This window comes from Nematostella vectensis, chromosome 3 (genome assembly GCF_932526225.1).
Source record: "Nematostella vectensis chromosome 3, jaNemVect1.1, whole genome shotgun sequence".
NCBI classification, from domain to species: domain Eukaryota; kingdom Metazoa; phylum Cnidaria; class Anthozoa; order Actiniaria; family Edwardsiidae; genus Nematostella; species Nematostella vectensis.
The window spans coordinates 6,092,666-6,114,307 of NC_064036.1; the positions used below are offsets into that span (position 1 = coordinate 6,092,666).

At 40.5% G+C, this 21,642-nt stretch overlaps 1 protein-coding gene across 3 annotated transcripts; it reads right to left on the reverse strand.

Moving 5' to 3' along the window:
• Positions 1-24: 24 nt before the first annotated feature.
• LOC5502956 (protein bicaudal C homolog 1-B) lies at positions 25-20,493 on the reverse strand. 3 transcript variants are annotated; one of them, XM_048725623.1, is made up of 32 exons: positions 20,338-20,493; positions 16,413-16,664; positions 16,261-16,307; positions 16,098-16,167; positions 13,477-13,556; positions 12,622-12,706; positions 12,277-12,350; positions 11,995-12,048; positions 11,174-11,296; positions 10,599-10,664; positions 10,345-10,389; positions 10,011-10,120; positions 9,564-9,660; positions 9,280-9,340; positions 9,064-9,137; positions 8,616-8,895; positions 7,886-8,065; positions 7,483-7,647; positions 7,120-7,166; positions 6,768-6,798; positions 6,597-6,663; positions 6,426-6,479; positions 5,992-6,034; positions 5,858-5,897; positions 5,419-5,522; positions 4,932-5,003; positions 4,677-4,757; positions 4,350-4,374; positions 4,178-4,255; positions 3,495-3,559; positions 2,663-2,762; positions 25-2,426 (listed from the first exon to the last, which is right to left on the reverse strand). In XM_048725623.1, exons 1-32 carry the CDS (start codon positions 20,387-20,389, stop codon positions 2,275-2,277), a joined length of 2,874 nt encoding a protein of 957 aa, XP_048581580.1. In that variant the 5' UTR covers positions 20,390-20,493; the 3' UTR covers positions 25-2,274. The 3 variants fall into 3 exon arrangements, with proteins under 3 accessions (XP_048581580.1, XP_048581582.1, XP_048581581.1); XM_048725625.1 differs by lacking the exons at positions 16,098-16,167; positions 16,261-16,307; positions 16,413-16,664; positions 20,338-20,493 and adding an exon at positions 14,684-14,788; XM_048725624.1 differs by lacking the exons at positions 16,098-16,167; positions 16,261-16,307; positions 16,413-16,664; positions 20,338-20,493 and adding an exon at positions 13,710-13,816.
• Positions 20,494-21,642: the final 1,149 nt, after the last annotated feature.

Below are 21,642 nucleotides of genomic sequence, written 5' to 3' on the forward strand. Positions count from 1 at the left end.
TTTACTTTGGCAGACTGGCGAGAATGTAATTAAAGAGGATTTTATTTTGATGAACTATATAGTTCAGATTCTTTATTTGTTGCACATGTATGTACCAACTTAACCTGGTATCTCTAATAAGCATGAACACAAAGAAACATGTTCGAGTATTCATCATTCATTATACGAACCCGTGAGCTGAATACTCAGAAATTCGTGCAAAACATTTCAAATTCTAAACTTTACTTGCCTATTTAGGCATTCACTATCTACAGCTAGCATAATAGCAGTTCCTCTGCGTTTTTGCTGCCTGATTTTGGCGCCAAAATGGGCCGCTCGACGCACCAGGCAACCCAAACACCTGGATCTGCTAATAGCAGAATGACCTGTTAACTGTCTTTTTTTCTTATAGCTTTTTAGTCATCAAGCTTTCCGGGAGACTATTTTCGTATTAATTTGGAGCAAGGGACAAAGAAAATTATAACAAGCCTCGAGAAAATCAAAATCTCGTCATAAGATTTTCGGAAGATATATTATCCCTACTTAATCTAATCAAACCGAAAATAGTCTATTAGAAAAAAATATATATATTCACGAATGAAACAAGATGACGGCAAAATGTTACAACGAGCAAGGTTTACGGTTTAAGAGGGAAATAATATGTACACGCATTTTTTTACTTAATTCCATTTCTTTAGGTCTGCTATACCAGAAAAAAATATTCTATTCATTAATTGGACGACATTGTGGATGAAATAAATAAGGCGATATCTTGTTGGTAAGTGACTGCGCCCTTTTGCGGAGTCTTGGAATAAGGAAATTTTGCATCATTTGGCCGTTAATCATTATTCAATAACTATTAGTTCACAGCACTGTTGAGCAAGTCGTTAGATATAATATTATTACCTCGTCAATTATTTGTACAAAATTATCATTGCAAATCAAATTAGATTCTAGTCTATAAGATTGACTCTTAATCATGCGACCAGCATATGTCTCAAGGTATGCCAAAAGGTTTCCAAAACATCCTCTGAGCCCCTTATGGTTCCCAGGGTAAATCAATCTAAGCAATTTAGATCTAGGCGATGTAGGGGCGCATACTTGCTTATCGGGGAGCACTATGAGCCTTCGCCGTGATAACCTTAATGTGCCACGTGATAGCTCACGTGTACTACCACGTGATGTCCCACGTGTACTGCCAATCCCTTCACCCTCGACCTCGCCTAACGAGATTGACGGGAAAGGCACGCAGGACTAAAGAGTCGTTAAGGGTTTGATTTTCGTCGTTGGTTAATGCGACATTCGATGTCGTTGTCGAATCAAAAGCATGCAAATTTTCTGTTTAATCGATCTGATGACAACCAACTAAACGGATATTTTTGTTATCTTAGTTAACACAAAGATTTTTAAAACAATTGTTTAGTATTTTTTTAAAACCTTTTTTTGAAAATAATTTTTAAAAAAATATTTAGATAGAGCTGGTTCTGATAAAAGAAAAATATTCCAAATTTTACTCAATAAATTTGACTGAGAACTTGATTGTGTTACGTAATAACGTATTAATTAACTGAAAATAGAACTTTGTAAAAATGTACTGTATGTTCAAGAAAAATAATCATGAAGCGATAGAAATTTTGTTAATCCACAATTCGCACAATCACAAACATTACGAGTTATGTTAATATGAATGTTTTTTAAACAAAATCTCTTGATAACGGGATTCAATCTCATAAAAAATTTATGCTTAATGTGATATCAAAACGTATGGATTTTTTAAGGTAAATGTAACTTTAGAAAACCAACGAGATTTACCCGAGGGAAGAACAAGTCCAGTGCTCTGTCACGCAATCATATGTTTCTTGCGTGACACCGTAGGTGCACTTCCTCCAAGAGTAAATCAGGGAAATATATACTATATTCTAGATTTTCATTATGCATAAACCTTTTCGCTGCGAATGTTTTGATAATAATAACAATAATTACTTTAAATGTCTCTTTAAATAGATCCATAGGACCCAGAAAATGCTTCGTTCCCGTTCTTTTTTTCCAAAAAAAAAATCAATTAGTATTTTTCGTACTTATATATTACCAATACATTAACAATTATGGGAACGGTCTTTTTTTTTTATAAATTTGTGATATCGGATAATTCAAATTTCGGCTTTACTACTGGCCGCTTTTATATTGTCTCATTTTTCTCAACGTATTCCGAAATCCTTGAAGCCCTACTTTTCCTAATAAATGAATGACGTCATCACCACCTCAAATGAATGACAACCTCCCACTATGACCTCATCACCACCTCCCACTATGACTAGCAATATTCAGTTGAAGACGCTTTGGAAAGGCGTGGTCTTGGGAGGAGTTGTCATCCGAGTAGGACTGGGACGGACTCGTACTGCGAGGGCTGGTTGATTGTTTGGCGTCTTGCTGTTTGTTGTTCAAGTCTGTAAAAACAAGGTCACAAGGTGTGGTTATTGATGGTGATGATTTGAAGACGATCAAGATGATGACGATGATGATAATGGTAAATATAAGGTCGATAATGATGACGATGATGAATATGGTGATGTTAAGGCACTTTTAGGTTTCGATTCAGGTTGAAAATGCACGATGAAACTTTATCTAAATTAATTAACTGATTAACAAAAGTATAGAATGATAACCCTCCCTCAACACGCACCTGAGATAGCCATTAGCAGCTTTCTCCTTGGTCCAAACGTGGAAACACCAATCTCTTTGAGATCATCTTCAGTTAATGTCATGAAGGTCTGAAGGTCAATCTGCAAACACAGACAATGGTTATTTAAACAAAGGACTTATTATATAAAAATAATTACTTGAATCGCTGAACAGTGCCGTAGCAGGGGGTGGGGCACTGGGGGCATTTGCACCCCCAATATTTTCGAAAATTGAAAGAAAATAACCAGAAGAGGCGTGGCTGTGTGCCCCCCCAGCATTTTTTTTCTTTATTGCCCCCCCCCCCCCCCCCCTCCAATCTTACGTAGCCTGCTACGACTCTGCTAAATCATTTTTTTTTTTTACGTTTCGGAAATGCTGCCTTCATCCATGAATAGGACAATCTCTGCACAAGACCATCAACACTTTCAACATTGGACAATACGTGACAATAGGGTCACACGGTAGGATCACAGTATGTTGTATTTTAGTATTCGTCTCTCACTTATTCTTTTACAACAACGCCCAGAGGAAATGGATTTTGGTTTTAGCGGGAAAAGGAAAATATCCCGCTTTTTTACGTTTCCTTGTCTTCGTTTTATTGTCCTAGAGTGTAGATGCGGTTTAATTAAGATACTTTAAAATAATCTAAGCCCAGCTCGATATTCACCATCCTTCCGTTACCCTCTTTTTCCTCGATGAAATGATGCTTATCACTTTTGCATAGCGTACACAACTTCCTCGAAAAAAAACCCTGCTACGCCGACATTCTTATGAATCTTTTATTCCAAACCTCCACGACGATCTCTCCCTTTTCCTTACAAAAAAGTACTTACCTCTTGTTCTTGGAATTTGCCAAAGTACTTAGCTAGACCAAGTCTGTCGAATAAACTCTGCAAATCTAGAACAGAAAACGAAAAGTCGATCTAGGTTTAATCGGTTTTGAAAATGTCTGCGGGAGCACATCTTGGTAACGTGACCTCACTGCGGTATTCAATATTCTGCGAATTCTCGCAGCCAACACGGTAAATTGCCTTCTGGCTTATGTTATTCAAACTCTTTGAAGCATTCCCATTGGTCAGCACAGAAATTATATCGCTATCTATGCTCCAGGCGATGACCAATTAGGAAGCAATTAAATGCAATAGGAGACTTTCCACCTTTTGGGTGGAAAATTCAAGCCAAAATAAAATCAGAAATTACAGCGCCCGTCAAGCCAAAGAACGACTAAAAATAAAATCTTAATATGAGATTAAAGGCTTTCTGACAAAGAAACGTTCTCGCTTATTCGTAAGCGCTAAATAAATTGCTTTTTGTTGCTGTTATTTCGCCGCTAAAAGCCAGAGCGCGCGCTAGTTTGCCACCCAAACAGTCACGTGATCTCTTAGCGCAAGTCCCCTATTCAGTTAATTTTAATAACGAAAACTTGAAAGCAGTTTGGTAGTTAAATATTTTGAGGAGAGTTCACAGAATTCACAGAATCACGGTTACCCATTGAGGTAAGAGAGTTCATCTTTACCTGTGGTAGGTGGGTGCGAAGAAGCGCCAGAGTAAGAGCCTCGACTCCATTCCCCCACAGTAGGGCTGAATGTTGCTTCTGCAAATAACGATCAACGATATCTTTTCAGTATCTAGCGTAATTTAAGAGTCAACGAAGAGACAATAACGTCTAAACAAGAATTTCGTTTTACCTTTTCGGTCATTCGGGGGGTGAACCTATGAAACGAAATAAACGTGAACTATTAAGGCCTGGTTCATAGTAACATGAAACAAGACAACGGACGTGCATATGGAATATCATATGATAACTTATGTATACGGACGACTCCTCATTGGACGAGCTATGATGTTTGTCGTGTTTATCGCTTACCTCAAGTGTTAAGTAATTGTTTACCTCATAAGTCATGTGTTAAGTAATTGTTTACCTCATAAGTCACGTGTTAGGTAATTGCTAACCTCAAGTCACGCGCTATGGTAACGTGGTCACATCTAGGTCACGTGTATGCTAAATTGCTTACCTCATATGATGACGTGCTGTAGCTCCGTGACTCTCTTGTGGTTGGCTGATCAGGCATGAGAGAAGATGGCGAGAAAGGATGCTGCGAATAAAAAAAACCACGTTACTCACTCTTGATGGAAAAAATACAATTTTATTGTTGTCAAATCATTCTCCCCACCAATTAGGTTTAATATAGTAGGGTTTTATTGAAAATGGCTTTTTTTTCTTTCTGCTGTGTAGATTTGCAGAGGGACAGGAGATGTTCGGTACTTACTTCATGTAGGGTTCCATTCACTGGAGTGTACGGTAGCATGTTTCCTCCCTGGTTCCGTCCCTTGGACTCAAGCTACAATAACACGAGACGTTCAGGGAGTTTAGCAAAGCTACCCCAACCAACACAAGAATGCCTAGACTTTGATGTATGGGGCGTCTTTTCGGATATTACATGTATTTGCTTGTTTAAATTCGGGACGCCATTGTGTATTTTCCTATATACATTAAACGCCTAATACATTTCTAATATTTAAACCGCGCGATGGGAGACAAATGTCCCTTCTTCCCCCTCCCGTCCGCCGCCTCTGGCAAGCTACTCCGATATTTTTGATTGAATTTAGTAGGTTTAGTTTAGTTTAAGGTTATAGTTCTTCCAATTTAGAATAAAAACGATTACAAGGGTGTGGTTGATAAGGGCTCTATAGCCCCGTTCCATTTATAAATACCTCGGCGAAAGGACAACTTTTGGTTTAGATGATTGTACTCACCAATTCCTTGATGGCAGACTCCGGCATGGACTTGGAGAAGCCGAGGCCACTCCATGAGTTTGTTGGGACACGGACCTCAGGAAAGTGAACTTTTTTCTGCATAGCTGGAAATTAAGAGTTGAAAAAAAATCAGCAAATCCATGATTCATAGATATTTCTACAGCACTAATGTGGATAAAGTTTGTGAATGAATATCTTTTCGTAATCTGGTAACTGTTAATAACCAACAAGAAGACCAGGCAATACTGTAGGGCTCGTTCCAGGCTCTTTTAGACCATTTATGCGCGCGGGTGGGGGGGTAATTCGTTGATTGACAGTTCAGGAAAACGTCCACAAATATGGGGTGGGGTTGGGTGGATCATTTCTATATCCGCACAAGGCTGGCGTCGAGGCTAGAGACTGTGGACACATGATGGAAAACATTATCTGATGACATTACCTTTAGATGCTAACTCCTTTTTCCTTTCATATTCGTCAATCTGCAGCAAAATAAGTCAAACGTAAGATGATAAACGCGACATCCCAAAGCGATTAGCAGATAAGAAACAAGGCCGAAAAATTATTTTCACTTACCGGTGGAATGGAATGAGGATGATTTAATAACAGCTTGTTGAATCTGCATAACGCAGGATAGAGTTAGTACAATAAGGGCTCCAGGGGACGGAAAAAAAGGGCGAACAAAATTTGGACGTGGATAATATATTGCTAAAAATATTCCGCATTTTTGCCAGTGACGGTGTACTAGGTAGTCGTTCAGACATTCTATAAGTATTACAGGTATACCTGAGCCGTATATGAGAGTTTAAGGACTTTATTTCCACACTATTTGTACTTAATTTTGCAACAGATTCTTCAAAACAAACATAAACAAATACTCGAGTGTGATACCAAAAAGAAATTTTGAGATTCCGGGCCGGGAGGGGGGGGGGGGGGGGGGGGGGAAGGGGGGGAGGGGGAGAGGCTTGTTTGGGCTCTGAGAAAATCCCCCCCGTGGGGAAGGTTCTTACAGTGATGAACGAAGTGATGAGCTGAGACTTTCCGATTCGCCTGAGTCACTGGTGCTGTGAGAAGAAAAAAAAAAAAAAAAACACATGAGTGCTACTCACCCATAACTGACACACCCAACCAAACATTCATAGACAAAGATTGTGGGTACATTGAATCAGGAAAACACTCACTGAAGAGAAACATTTTTTGCTCCAGACAGTATTTCGACAGTCTGTCGTTCGGACGTGAGCATGTTCCCTGGTAAAGAAGGGGAAAGAAGCATCAGTCACAGTCGCTAGTAAATTATATGAGGTGCTGGAAAATACATCTACAACTTTAAAACTGACTAAAAGATCACTCACCATTTGTAGAACTGTTTCCAGCATGTGATAGCTAGAAGAGTAGAGTTAACAGTCAATAACAAACAATTGACATTTACATACATTCACCTATATGATGACGAGAATGTTTCCACTAAAACATCCTAGAGAAGAAACCTCCATTGAGAGGCTAAATGTTCCCTTTTGCAATTCCCATCCCCATATTCGCCATTTCTCTCTCTTTCCCCCTCTTATTTTCTCCATTTTTCACACCCAGTGTCCCACGAACAACCCAAGAAGAGGCGCCCCTAGCACACTCGTCCACCTCTCAGTCCTTATGCAATATCCAAACGCGCGCTTAGGACTATCTGGTCTATCTGCCGAAAGGACTCACCAGTTTTTCAAGCTCGCTGTCGCTCCGCATGCGAGAGGTCGTGTAAGCTGAAGAACAAACAAAACCGTCATTTTTTAGAAACACAAGTGTAAGGTGTATCTATGTACCTGTATCTATGTGAAATGGGCGGAGAGCAGATATCACTGGTACGGGCTTAACTCCTTAATTTTTCTAAAATGTGTCAAGCATGTTTTCTGAGTTGTGACAATATGGTTTTCCATATTGGACTCTCCATACATTATCTTGATAAAATAGTGAGAGTGGGGGGCATCCTCCCGTATGTCGCCGTCGTCTTCTATGGTAGGGGTCTTCCCATTGTAGGGCTGGGGGCGAGGGGGGAGGGGTCGTGTGTCATATACTTACCGTCGTCTTGTATGGTCGGGGGACTCCCTACTGTAGGGCTGCGGGGGCTAGAGCTGCCCGAAGAGCTTGGTCGATGGTCCATGACTGGACTTCGGACGTTGTGGAATGGACTTTGTGACCTAGTGCCAATTGGACTTACTGTCGTCTTAACAGGTGAGGTGGTTCCTAAGGAGCAAATGATTTCAATCAGATAAAGTGATCGCAAAGAAGGGGGACTAAAGAAACCGAGTCCAAGAGATTTTTAGATATAAAAATGCCCTGGAAGCAACCTCTTCAGATAGATTTGAAGTTGTGAAGAGTGATGGTCACCTCAATATAATAGGCAGGTTGGACCCTTTTTTCATATCATTTGGGAACCTCTTGAAAAAGGGAGCAAAAGAGACAATGAATATCAATGACTTACCACTCAAAATTGAGCCCGCGCTGTCGATGCTGCAGTAGCCTGGTGACGTCGTGAAATCCCCGTATGTAGTCGGCACCACTCCAATAGTGTTAGGTGGTCCAAGTCCTGGGGGAGGAAGGGGTGGGGGGCTTGGTGACAGGTAGTTGTACTGAGGAGCTGATGTTCGGATAAGGGACGTACCTGAAAAATCAATGAGGAATTAATGGCGAGGAAATGATTGCGAGAAAGTTATGGAGAAAGAAGAGACGAGAAACAACAGCTCTGTGTATAGCAAATATCTTCAAGAACACAAAGCAAAGAAAGTGACTTCGCTTCTAGCCCCCTCACTCCCCCTGATTTTTCTGCACCTCGTTAACGCTTTCCCCTCCAGACTCTTTTCGCCCTGGGTATCCGAGAACACCATCGATCGGATACTCGAGCACATCATCAAATATCCGGGCACATCATCGGATACACGAACGCACCATCGGATGCTCGGGCAAACCATCGGACACCCAAGAGCATCGGGATACCCGAGCGCACCATCGGATAACCGAACACCCCTACGAATACACCCAAGGACACCATCGGACAACGGAGAACGCAATATGGATCAAAACACGGTTCTCCTTAAAATCACCCATATGCGCAAAATGTATTCAGCGTTGTTTGACACGAGCCTTGACATCTCGCCTAGCCACCTGACAATAAAATCGAGTCTTCAAAGGAAAACAAGATTCAGTCGACTTACTCGTATTGTGCTGTGGAGACGGCGCGGTCGTGGGGAACCACGAGTTTGGCGGAGGCGAAGGACTCGTCTTGCCATTCATCACATTGCCATAAGGCAAGGTGGGTGATAAATCAAGGACTCCCGGGTAACAGGGTCTGTCCAGGTCCCCAGGGGACAGGGAGGACGAGGAGGAATAGGTCGGGGACACGGCGCGGTTCTCGTTGTTGTCCAGTCCCAAGAGCTCCATCCTTGCCAAGTAGATGTTCCTCGCGTTTCGCTCGGCACTCTTGATAATCACAGACTGGAAGGAAATAATATATTTATTTAATTCATTGAACAGTGCGCGCTCGTGTCCCAACAGCCTTTGTTGTTCTCTCTTCATTCAAGGGCGGATCCAAGGAGGGGGGAGGGAGGGAGGGATAGTAATACTTAATCATTACGTGATATCGGCGTGCGCAAATAAATGTACCTTGCTGGGTTGTTTTGGCTTCGGTTTGACGCTGACGAAGACATCATATCGCTCCATCACTTTGTTTAATTGCACTGGAACAAAGACACCATAACATAGATAAGAAACGACCAAACAAAAAAATAACATTTTAAACTAATAACATTTCAACCGCTTCCAATTTCACAAGTACGGTTGAAGCATGTTTCGTTCTCCCTAACTATTTTTATAACTTACTCGCGTCAATATCACCATCTTCTTCTCGAAGGTCAAACATCAAGACAAGTGGCAGACAGTCCTAAAAGCGCAACAAGGAAATGCCACATTTAGCGAACAAATTCACTGCAAAATGTAAAGCTATAATTATCTCAAACAATTTTGTCGGATCATCACCCAGAGGTTATTGTTATCGCAGGTAGTAGCCCCTATTCGCGTCCGTCTCTCTGTTAGAAGCCCGCCTCAAGAATCAAATACATCGTAACATACTACTGATGCTCCGCTAAAATGTTCGACACACTTACCAGCAGTTGTGCGCGTGCACAGATGACAGATTCCACTGACCCACTCAAGAAAACAACCCCTTTACGTTGCGTTCCGTTGGGGTCTGGGAAGTTCACGCTAGGAGAACAAAATGCAGGATAGTTACAGCTAATTACAGCGGGTAATCAGATTCTACATAATCAATCCACCCGCAGCTCGTTTAGACCTTTGGTTAGCAACTTGCAACTGCTAGCTGTGCTGAGTCCTAACACAAGCCCTCCCCTCCGACCACCATCCCCTTAATTCCGTTAACAACTCACCCCTTTCCTCATCTCACGCATTCTAACACCCTTTCCTTTGTGGGCCTGTACCCACCTCACACATGCGCACTTCAGCCCTTCCGTGCTCCACCCCACCCACACACGTAACCCAGGACTCCTTCTATATCCCAGTCAAACAAGTCCACACCCTTCGGCGTGTCTTAGTACCTTGCTCCTGTCTGCTGGGTGATGTGCTTGATGTTGGCACCATTTTTGCCGATGATAAACAAGTGGTGTTGGGGAGCGATGTCTATTTGCATGCTGACGGGCACCGCAGACTGTAACGCAAACACAAACAATGCTCTAGAGTGATAAAAAACACTAAGATAATTCCAAAACAGGGAACCTGTAATTAGGACTATGCCCTGTAGGTATCTGTCAGCCTCCGGGAAAATCATGTATATAAAACAAAATAAAATAAAACAAATATAGTACAATAAAAAAGAGATATACACACACTGACATTAATAACATTCGGTGGCCAAGATGACGCGCAACTTACCGCTATGCTGCCGGTAAAATGCTCAACGAGCCTCTTGATCGCTTCCTGGTAAAGATATAAAGCAGATGCTGATTAATACACTGAAAAAGGAGAGTCTAGGGGCCTGGACCAGAGGCAGTGAATAAGGGCATTTGTTTTATTTGGATGAGGGTGGGGGAGAAGAAGACATATAAGTCAGAGTATGCTTATTGTTATTGTGTGCGGCTAACTTATAAAGGTGTGTGACTGATAACACGGTAAGAGACAAGAAATACCTTGATAGCGGGTACGTGCTGTTGGCTTCCTCTCACAATCGCTGTCTGACTCGCACAGCGTGGTCTCTGAAATGTACCGCGCCCAAAGTGTTATAGCAGTATTCCTATTTAGCTTGCCAAACAGACCAATTAACAAAGTACGGACGAGCGCGACTTGGGAAAAGAAACAGCAAACAGTAACTACGGTTTCTGGCTAATAGAGTTATTCTGAGACGGATTTCTTATTCACTTCTAAAAACCGCTTTTTTTTTTACAGTAATATGTTCACAATCTGTCCATTTGTTACCTCCTGATATATTATTTTTCCCCCGACTCGCGGTGCGGTAGCGCGCGAAAAAATATTTTGGCTTCCTGTGGATATATAACTCACCGCTGACCACCATAAAGCGAGGAAAATAAAAATAAAATGGAGGAATAAGAAAAAAGAAATAACGATGGGAGAGCAAAAGAAGATAATGAAGAAAAAACACATGGAACTATTAAACGCAGTTGTGTGCGAGGATAATAAGGTATTTTGTTATTCCATAGTTTGAAGATCTTCAAATGCCTAAATCAATTTGTTGTTGTCATTGTACCTGTTTAAAAGAGATGGCTACGTTGTAAGTTTGGCCAATTCGCTGGATAACATTAGTGTTATTATCCATCGGCGACCTTCCCGTCAATGGCAGCTCGAATGTGAGGATTAGTGGAAGCATTTCCTATTAACACAAAATATTTACTTTTTTATTTTCTATTAGTAATTCACAATCGTCAGTTCCCTCTTTTAAAAATAAATGTTGTATTTAAGGAACAATAAGTTAGAGGGTTATTTAGTAAATAAACACCTGGCTACTGGGATATCGGCGGATAATGTCCAAGGATGAGAAATGGTACGAAAAATAAACGGTTGGCCAAAAAGCGAAGCTTCGAGGGCAACTGTGAAATTTTAAGGACCATTTCCTAGACTGTTTTCTTATTGTTCTGCTGAAAGCTGGAATAGAAATTGAAGCAAAAGTTTTCAATTTTGACAATTCTTCTGCGCGCGCGCTGACGTGCACGGGAATGACGCCACGAGCGCGCGCTGATGTGAAGTTTTTTGTAATTGCTTTTTCTTTCGGATAAATTTCAGGATAAATTCTAACAAAATATATTGATAGTTTTTCTATAAAAGAAATAAAAAATTCTTTCTGTGCCTTCATAGCGTTTTGAAATCCTTGTTTGAGGAGTTATTGGGCAGACAAAACGTGAGTTTTGACTGTACAAAAATCTTCACAGGACAGATATCACTTTGGCTGGACGTTATAGACTGATATTTGTCCTGTGAAAATATGCATGTGATCCGTATTGACCAATGAGTGTGTGTGAAAATTTATCACTGGGATATAATGCACATTAGCAGAAAGGAATTTCAATTTACCCTGATGTGGAGGCGAGCACTTTCTACGCCAAGAGGCTGGCCAGCAATTGAGACCTAAAGTATAATAAGGAAAATAAATCAGTACTCAAGGGCAAAAACTGAAGAGTCAAATCACAATAAAAGATAAACAAAATAAAGAATGAACATATGATTAGAAAACCCATAGTGTGGTGTTAACATAACCAAGTTATAGCTAAAGAGCTATAATTTGTAAAAGTGTTCCATAATTTAAGAAAAAAAATTCAATTAGTTAAATGGTTTGCCATGACCTTCTTACAGTACCTGGTTACTTTTTTCACTTGATGACCCCCTGTTAGAGTCAGGGAAATGGATATGACATCCTGTATCTTGCATCACTGTAAAACAGTAAAAAGCAATCAAACTTTTTTAAATAGATCTACAGTAAATCATTACCCAAGACACAAGTTTTTTTAAGTTTAATTTGCTTATAATATTTCAAAAATAGATAAAAATGTTGATGTCGTGCACACCAGTTTTTCAATTTCGAATAGGAGGGGAATCCTACTACTGATTCCTCATCTTTTACATTGACTTCTTTCATTGTTTTTTTGGATCAAGTTGAAGGGAAAGGGGGTTTTCAGAATCCCCTGAGTCCCAGAACCTTACCTTTCTTTATGTTATACCCTCCTTTGCCAATTATATGAGAGTGGTCGGTGTGAGAAACATCCATTTTCAGTGTTACCCTGCTTGACTAGAATAAGATAATGATATACACAGTTACTCAAATTACGAAACTTACAACTTACTAAAATTTCAGTCATATTTTTATCATCTCCAGGGCTAAAAAGGGAAAGATATTTGTCCTGCTGGTGCAATTTTGGTTGAAAATTATGTCTAACTGCGTAGATAATACAAGAGTATTTTTTTCTGAAACCTTTAATTTGTTCTAGTCATTCAAAGAGCCTCTTAACTTTTCACTGGGTAAAGATCACTTCAAACATCAAGACTATTGGCTACTGTAAAAGCAGTGGATAGAGTTTCTCTATGACTTATTTATGCTGAGACAATGTTTAATGAGATTGACATAAAATATCTTACAGATGATATATAACGAAGTTATGATTTTGCTACAATCATTTTAAAGGGATACAAAATTCAGCAGTATTTATAATCTGGTTATCGTCAGACGACAGAGGTACTTTTTCAAACATTCTTCTGTATCTTTTTTCCGCCAGGAGAAAAGAAAGGCCATTTAATCTGGACTTTAAATAGATTGAAGATCGTATAATTGGAGCACTTCTACACAGGCTGGCAGTTGTTTACAAACATTATAACCATCTGTGGTTGGAGCCAATAAGTGTAGAAATACGTTCATCTATCAGAATTGCTACAGAAAAATTTTTGGATGGAAATGACATTTGCATTCTACCAATAGCTGATTCCCCATCTTTTACATTACAAATACTTCACTGTTTGTCTCTATTGGAGGAAGTAGGAATGCTATTTTTAGTACCAACCTACCTTTGTATCCAGAACAGCCATGACTTTCTCTTTGGCCATTCTTACAGAGTCTGGTAGACCTGCCACTTTGATATGAGGGTCTGAAACAAAAAAAGCCTTCCTAAAAATGCTTTCTTTTAATGCTTTAGACCTTTATAAAAATACTGTATAGGACATATGCAAAGGGACTGGAATAGCAACAACTCTTAACAGCTGTAACAGCTTTGCTATTCTTTAAGTCAAGGGGAAATTACCTGATCAATTGAATCTAGTCTAGTCTTCAATCTATACCCACTTTAGTAGGATGACCTTGATCTAAAATCCATAGAACAGTAATCTGTTTGCGTTACAAAATGGACTTTGCCCTAGTCATAGGTTTAAAATGCTGCATCAGCAGGCATTAATTATATTAGCTATTATAATGCGCCAATTGTCTAAGTTTATTTGTGTTCCAAGCCATGATAAACATGTGAAAAAGGTTTTGCGTTATGAATGGAAATATAGAGTTTGTAGAAGGCTAGAGAGTTTATTTTTTGGAAGAAATCTTATTGAGTTTGGGGTACCCTGTGGCTAGCTTATAATAAGAGAGCGATATAGAGGGTAAAGAACTGGCCTTTTTTCAAATTGGTAGTAAACGGTGCCAAATTAATAAAGACATTATCCTAGAGTATCTGGTTACTTCACTAGAATGAATAAATAAAAATCTGCAGGATAGGACACGGCACTTATAATAATCAATTTTTAAAAAAACTGTCAACTTGCTCCCATCGCCAGTTACACAAACGTGCATTGATTACCGAAGAATTAACCACACCGTTTTTTTATATCTAGGAGATGTAGACATCTCACCTACAAAATGAATTTCGAAATTTCGTTCTCGAATGAGTTATTTGTGGATACAGGATAACGAGTAGAATTTGAGGAGGAATTTAAGTGTTTCCCTACATGGCTTGTTACAACAGTACCGTAAGAGAACTCCATCATAAACCCATAACCCATCGGCATAGATAAGCAGAATATTAGGTATTCTGTGTTAAATAAAAATGCTTTAGAGCTTAATGTTTTTCTGTAATTTTCCCCTTGGCATTGAGCGTGACGGTAATTCTATGCCATCATGGTCACCTCGCAATTATTGCAGCACGTCAATTTTGTACAGCGAAATTTCTGTAAAATAACAACTCTTCGTGACAGGAGAAATAAAGAATCGAAGAACTTATAAACTCCTTACGTAGTGCTATGTGAATTCGCTGCAAATCTTCTCTGGCAATTTCAAAAAAGTCTATCGGAAGCGAAGTCCTTTAGCCGATTGTCTATCAAAAAAAAAAAAAAAAATCACGGCACTTGAATGAAAGTTCGCTACGCTTGATGAATAACCATGGTTGTCGTTTCGCTCTGAGAGCCGAGCTGGACGCATCGGTCATTACATGAGTGCTAGAGAATGTAAGCACGTTCCGGGCAATGGAGCGAGCAGCGTGTTCCAGAACGCTTGATGGCCGATGCGTGACTAAAATGCTCGGGTGATTTGTCTGGTGCTTGCTCGCGTTGCGCTCCCTCGCTCTAAACTTTGGCATGCATGAATTACCTCGAATAATAAAACAAAACATCTCATATCCCTGTGGTGAGGATAATGAGTTGTTTGAGAAAGAACTCTAAGTGAAAATCGCTTGGGTTTATATGTTTGATACACATTATACTTCAGTTTGTGTAAGGAAGATTTCCTAATATTTTGCGTGTAAATATCGGACCCATTGTTATAAATTGATTTGTAACTGGCTGAAGAGCTAAAATCTCCGCGGTGTTTAGAGAGATCGCGGAACAATAAACCGGACGCCTTGATGAACTAAAATTGTAACAAGTTGTTCCTAAATGTGTTCCAATGTGTGTAAGCCGGTTGAGCGTAATGATACTATGCCAGGGGAAGTGAGAGAAAGACAATGCTGGAAAAAGACCAAATCAAACCGAATGACAACCACAGTCGAGAACAAACGTGTATATGCCATTACCTAAAGCGTAAAATAAACCCGCAAATTACTAAATTACCTGAAACTAGGTTAAGTTTAGTCATGATTTAATGAATGCAGGACATTAATTCGCGATCTGATGGAATAAAAATCTCTAATCGGGCAAATAACTCGGTAAAGTATATCGTAGAGGACGGTGTGTTAAGTAATCAAACCTAGTTTAGGACCCTGTGGCGAGTTAGCAGTGCGGATTGATTATGGTTTATAAGAAAGGATAAACAAAGGGAATTATACCGATAAAAGAAATAATTTCAGAGGACAATAGACAAAGCGATTATAGTCGTTATAGAGGGTTCTTTGAAACACTAAAAACAATTTGGTAGTACAGCGACACTCTCAAACACTTGAATCAATTCTTGTTGTTATTCCACTGAAATTTTTCAAGATTAAGAGTAATCTCGAAGGAGGAATTATTTCACCAAGGCGCGATATTTCAAACTCTCAACAATTTTACCGCTTGAACAAAACATAAAAAAACTACATCAACTGACCCGGAGATAAATCAACAAGATTTGTGTAACGACCCGCGCGAAAACACAAAAATATCTGCACAGCTTTTTAACCCGGGCTCGATAAAAACACGATATTCTAGTAACTCAATGCGTTACAATCTTCGCTCACCTTTTTTTGACTTTGCGCCGATCTTGAGTTTTGACGGCCATGTTATGGTAGTTGTTGTTTCTTCCATGATCTATTTAAAAGATTTTTCAGAAATGTTACTCGCCAAGCTTACGAGAATGATAAGAAACAGCGTAACAACAAACAACCCGGCGATTTCACTTACCCTTTGGAAGAATTGCTCGCCTGTCTCACCCATTCCTTCAACTGCGGCTGCGAGGGATGAAAAAAAAAATGGAGAATTACGCGGGGTTGACGGACCAGCTTGGTTATGTTGCACGGGGGCATTAGCATGGAGTTACAGTTTATGACCCATACCTTGTAGCATTTGCTCGAGCTTGCGGCGATCTACACGAAAGCGATCCTCCACGAAATTAGGATCTCTCTCCTCTTCTTCTTGTTCTTCTTCCAGTAAATCTGAGTCCTCCTCGCAACCCTCCAGTTCAGCCTCCATCTTCATAATTCTATGGCAAGTTGTGTTCCACACGCTGGACCGGTAGCACGGAGTCGCGAGCTGGCTGAGTGGTTCACTAACTTGGCCGTACCGCATCATAGCACCGCGGTCGCGCACTGCCAACCAGATCACGTGTGTCAGTGACGTAAGAAGCACACAAGTGTGGAGCTCTACAGTGGTAAGGATACGCGCACGCCGCAGCCAATCACAGCACACTTCCAGCCACAAATTGCTCTATGATTGGTTTGTATTTTGATCATTTACTCGATTAATCAAAGTAATTAGTCCGCACTAGTCCGCACTACAATCGAAGGTGTTTGAAGAGGTATCAAAACACTACAATGGCAATTAACAACTATTTGATGAGCAAGTTTGAAGATTTTACTTTGCCGACCCTTAGTAAATGCCAAAACTTATTAACTCTAAAAAATTGATGAACTATCTTTTCTGCTCCACTGAAGGTTCAAGTAGAAGGGGTAGTAGGAATCCCACAAAATATTCCGCCCTGCTAACTCCACTACTAACTGTTTAAATGTTTTGAACTCTATTTCGACCTCGGAAGTTGACCAAATAAGACCCAAGCTCTGTGTTTTCTAGTCGGGCTGTAAACATTGCTAGTAGTCGAGTCAATACACGACAAGAAGGCTGTCAAGTCGAAATCTGGCGCTCGACAGGTAGTAATCCCTGCGGATTTACACGCATCGTGGCACATTTACGCCTTGCTGCGCCTGATTGCTCGCGTTACAACCCAAGAGACCAATGCACGACACGCTCAAATGTATGAAAAGGACCACGCCGTTCTCCCATCTAGAGCTGATCGCGGCTGAATTTAAGGCTGATATTCTGTTTATCAGCAAAGTTTGTGTATGATTGTTATTTCATGAACCAGCCGCGCGTGATGATATTTAGATCGGTCCCTCAGGAGAAAATATTTCTAATTTCCTGGATTATTTTATCGGTTTAAATAAGAAAGAAAGCTTTCGTTCAAACAATTCTCGTAATCACGATCAGTGCCACTAAAGTAATTATCAATTAGGAACTAATCCCAAATAATGTTATACATTAATTACTCCGCCCTGGGTTGAATCCATTGATTCAAATCAAAAGCAGTGGAATGCTTTTTAATTAATTGTTCTGTCCTTCGCTGCCCCTAATATTCCTAATTGAGACAGCACGATTTCGTCTCTCTCGGCGAATTAATGTAAATCGAGGCGTATTTAACATTACCGCGAGTCAAGATGGGATTACCGCTCAATTATGTTTTGATAACTTTATCACGATACGATATTGCTTTCAAGCCAGAATAAATGAATGCCTTTTTTGCCTTCGAGTGTTGTCGTTGCCTAAAATATATCAGTAAAAGACGTAACCTTTCACAAGAGAAAACCGAAGACCGAAACACGGAAATTTATTATAACTTTTCCACGGACGCCAATTTCGTGAATAATGCATTCGTGTAAGTGTCACTGCACACGAGCGCTCCTTAGATGCGTTTTTAACAAGCGCTATCGCAGCTCGCTAGAGCAGAAAGAGAGAAAAATGGCAATCAGTCAGTCTAGCGATTACTTAGACGAATGGAATGACCCTTATTCAACTGCCCCGTAAGTAGTCAATGGCCGTCAAACATATCCCAACAGAAAAACATCACAACCATTCATCGAAATTCAACGTCAGTCAGTCAGTGGTGCTTGGCATTTTACTTCGCATAAGTCTCTAAAATCTGACAACACTCACAATTGTGTAGTTAGATGTTATATGCACTCGAGTACTGAAGATAGGTGTGCCTATAAATTGTAGAAATCACAAATCATAAAAGATTATGGAAGTGAGAGTTTCAGCAGGGCTGCCAGAGAAACAAACAGTCGATCGACCTTCGGCGAGATAAAAAAAAAAGAATAGAAAAAAGAAAATACACATATATTAAAATACGTATATCCTGAAAATACGTATATTCTAAACAGTGAAAAAAGAAAGGATAGAGGAAGAAAAAGAAGCAGTCTGCGTTAGCCGGTCCAGGATCGCCAATCCGCGTCGGATTCGCGTTTTATGTACTCGTTATTTGACGACCTTTTCTACAACAGACAAAAACAACAACAACGAGAACGTAGTTGCGACTACATAGATAACGGATTCCGAAATATAAGTCTGCTTGAATATAAAGCTATCAAACATGACCTGCAGAAACCAATAATTACACTTTCTAGGCAATGCTTTATGAGTGACCGCTCTCGCATGTGACCAGCCCCAATTTTAAATCCCCGTTTTGATCTCTACATAAACTCCGTAATCCAAGGCTCTCGATTCCGTAAGCGAACGTCTTATCGATGCGACCAAATCTGTTAGCGATTATGTTTACATATAAACAGGCTCTTATAAAGTGACCGCCAAGAATTCGGTCTTCAAGACATCACTCACCACCACTTTGTCGTATTCCATGAATTTTATCAACAAAACAACAAAAATGCACTTCTGATGATGAAGGCAAATAGTCATATAACAGTAGTCCGACACACAAAGTAGACAAAACAAAAAAAGTGGCAAAACCTCTACACTTTCTTTCTTTTAATATTTGATGCCTGAATTATTGTAAGCCACCAACGCCTATTATTGAAGATACTGGTCGCTCTATGCTCGGCAGCATAGTTATGTCGGCAGCGACCAGCATTGATTATTGATAACGACATCGCCATATCCGAGATGACTGCATTTCAATAGTATACTACAACTACAACAACGATCCTCTGGTAGTAAGCCTAGAAATCAGTGAGGGAGATGGGATTATAGTTTGTAATAGTTGGAAGGGTGGAGGTGCGGGAGGGGGGAGGGGCTTTTTTGCGATAACTTCGTGACCCAAAGTTCGCCTGTTTAGTCGCGGTTTCCTTACACCCGAAGAACTTCCGAGAAAAGGCCAAGCTTACAAGATAACAGGATTACAGAAAACATCAATGTAGCCCTAGCATATATAGTTTGTATAAAAGATAACTATAAAACGTTTAATAAGGGAGAACGAATTTGTCCATTTTTTTTATAAAAATGAAGTCTGTATTTAAGCCTACTCAAAAATCAACTATATGCTGGATGAAGATTTCATTAAGATTTTCTTCGGGATGGAACCCCTACCCGTTAGTACATTGTCTTTTATCCTGTCTACAAACCGTACGCTTAGGCTACGTTTGTGACAATCTGCAAAACAGAAAGCCAGCGTGTTGTGGTAGCGAGAATGTGATAAATCTGAGGCTGCCATGTCTATTCCTAGAGTAGTGAGAGCATCTTCTGATTATAAAAGTAGCGAATCCAAGGGCAGCGAACTTTTGACACGTCTAATTTATTAAGCATGCCTAGCGGTCGCCCTCCAAAACATAACAAGGAAGCCCCGAGCGTCACATATCACAATAACTACATTAGGCACAGCTTGACACCTCGTAACTGCAATTGATTGTCTATCAGGAATCACGTACGGCGAGCCTTGCGGAGATCGTACTAGACTGGAGAATTTAGTGGCATTTCGCTTTAGCCTGAGATAGCCTACTGTAAACATCAAAACATCAAATTATTTGCGCTACGTTCGCGCTGCTAAATCAGTCCCAGTCTTGTCAAAAACAAATCAATAACATAACAGAAACGGAGATAAAACTGAGATACAATCTCGGATATTCTAGTTGGGTTGACGAGTCAAGGTTGGCTATGAATGAATAAAAGGTACTGTTATGAGGGACTAGACCTTGTCCGGTTATCACTTATCTAAACAAGCACTCGCGACATTATACCACGATACACGAAAACCCCTACCTGACTCTAGTTCCAAACAGAGCGTCCTCATACTCATAACTTCCGACATCATGACGAGTAGGACAAGCGTTCTGGCTATGGACCAGCTTTGAGGGTTATGTTTATATCGTATCACGTCTAGGGTCAGATTGCCTCGAGGGGCTAGTACCGAGCTAACTGTAAATACAGGCCCGGGATAGGCTGCGCGCGCTGGGTTCGTGATATGAAGGGTCATGATGTCACACGGAAACATGCACGCTTTACATTACTTGTTCTTAAAGTCAACTCACCCCCAGCCCCCGCCTCGCCGCAATTGTGTTATTCAACAAAACAAACTAGATTGTTGATCACTCCGGGTGCGCTTGGGTCAAATGTCTTTTCACAAAAAGTCTTTCACACATTTTCTTTCTTTCTCTCTGTTTGATGGCTCGTACAAGAGCTCTTTGTCGCCGCTTCGCGGCTCTAGTGAAACTTGGAGCCTCTGGAACCAGGGTAATTGTGGACGAGCTGAGAAAGTAATACCACCCGTTTGCTGTTTTGGGCTGCCGTATGTATTCCGATAAAACTAGTCCGGGTGTTTAGATACCAGAATATAAGAGTACAATTCGCATGTTGTGTGCTTGTTTTTTTTTATCGTGCGAATGTAAAGTGTTCACGAAACTTTGGCTCTGTTTGCTAAGCTCAAGAGGATTTTGCACGTATGCGTACGTAACCCCTGACGACCGAGGTAAGAGAACCTCGCACAGCAAGCGCGGCTAATTGGAAAAAAAACTATCTGATATCTCACGGCGAATAACACAAATATTTCGTAAACGTGGACCGCCCAGATGGTTGAACTGGAATCGGGGAGGGGGGTGGGGGAGTGTGGGGTTGACTTTATCTTCCCCTTCATCATAATTACATTCTTTTTGTTCATTGGTCGCTTTTAGATGATAGAAGAAAAAAAACGGAACAGAAGGCTACCACTCGACATAAAAATATTCCCTGCTTAAATAGGAAACTAAGTATCTAGATGTTGTGATTCCAAGTGTGTTCATTACAAGCACGTGTCGTGACGTCACGACCCCAACTGCAAATAGCTGAATCGCTAGTACGTGCCTCTGTACACCCGAACACGTGCGGGCATCTACTATCTGACTCTCGAGCTGTCGAGCTAGTACTCGAATTCTAAAAGACTACAGAGTCGTACTGGTAAACAACCGTAGTATTGAAAGCCATTACATTCAGCGTGTGTCTGTCAAACTCGGATATTTGAGATATTTGAAGCTCGTTAAGTGCGCCTTAGTATGGCTGTTGATATCACTGGTAGACTACCTAGTTCAGACG

What these genes read in the sequence shown, in the direction of transcription:
- LOC5502956 (XM_048725623.1), bottom strand. Translation starts at nt 20,389, where the DNA reads ATGATGTCGGAAGTTATGAGTATGAGGACGCTCTGTTTGGAACTAGAG. An exon ending in AGATGGTGATATTGACGCGA is followed by an intron (nt 9,138 to 9,279) that starts GTAAGTTATAAA and finishes TCTTTGTTCCAG; the next exon opens with TGCAATTAAACAAAGTGATG. An exon ending in CCCGACCATACAAGACGACG is followed by an intron (nt 7,167 to 7,482) that starts GTAAGTATATGA and finishes TTTGTTCTTCAG; the next exon opens with CTTACACGACCTCTCGCATG.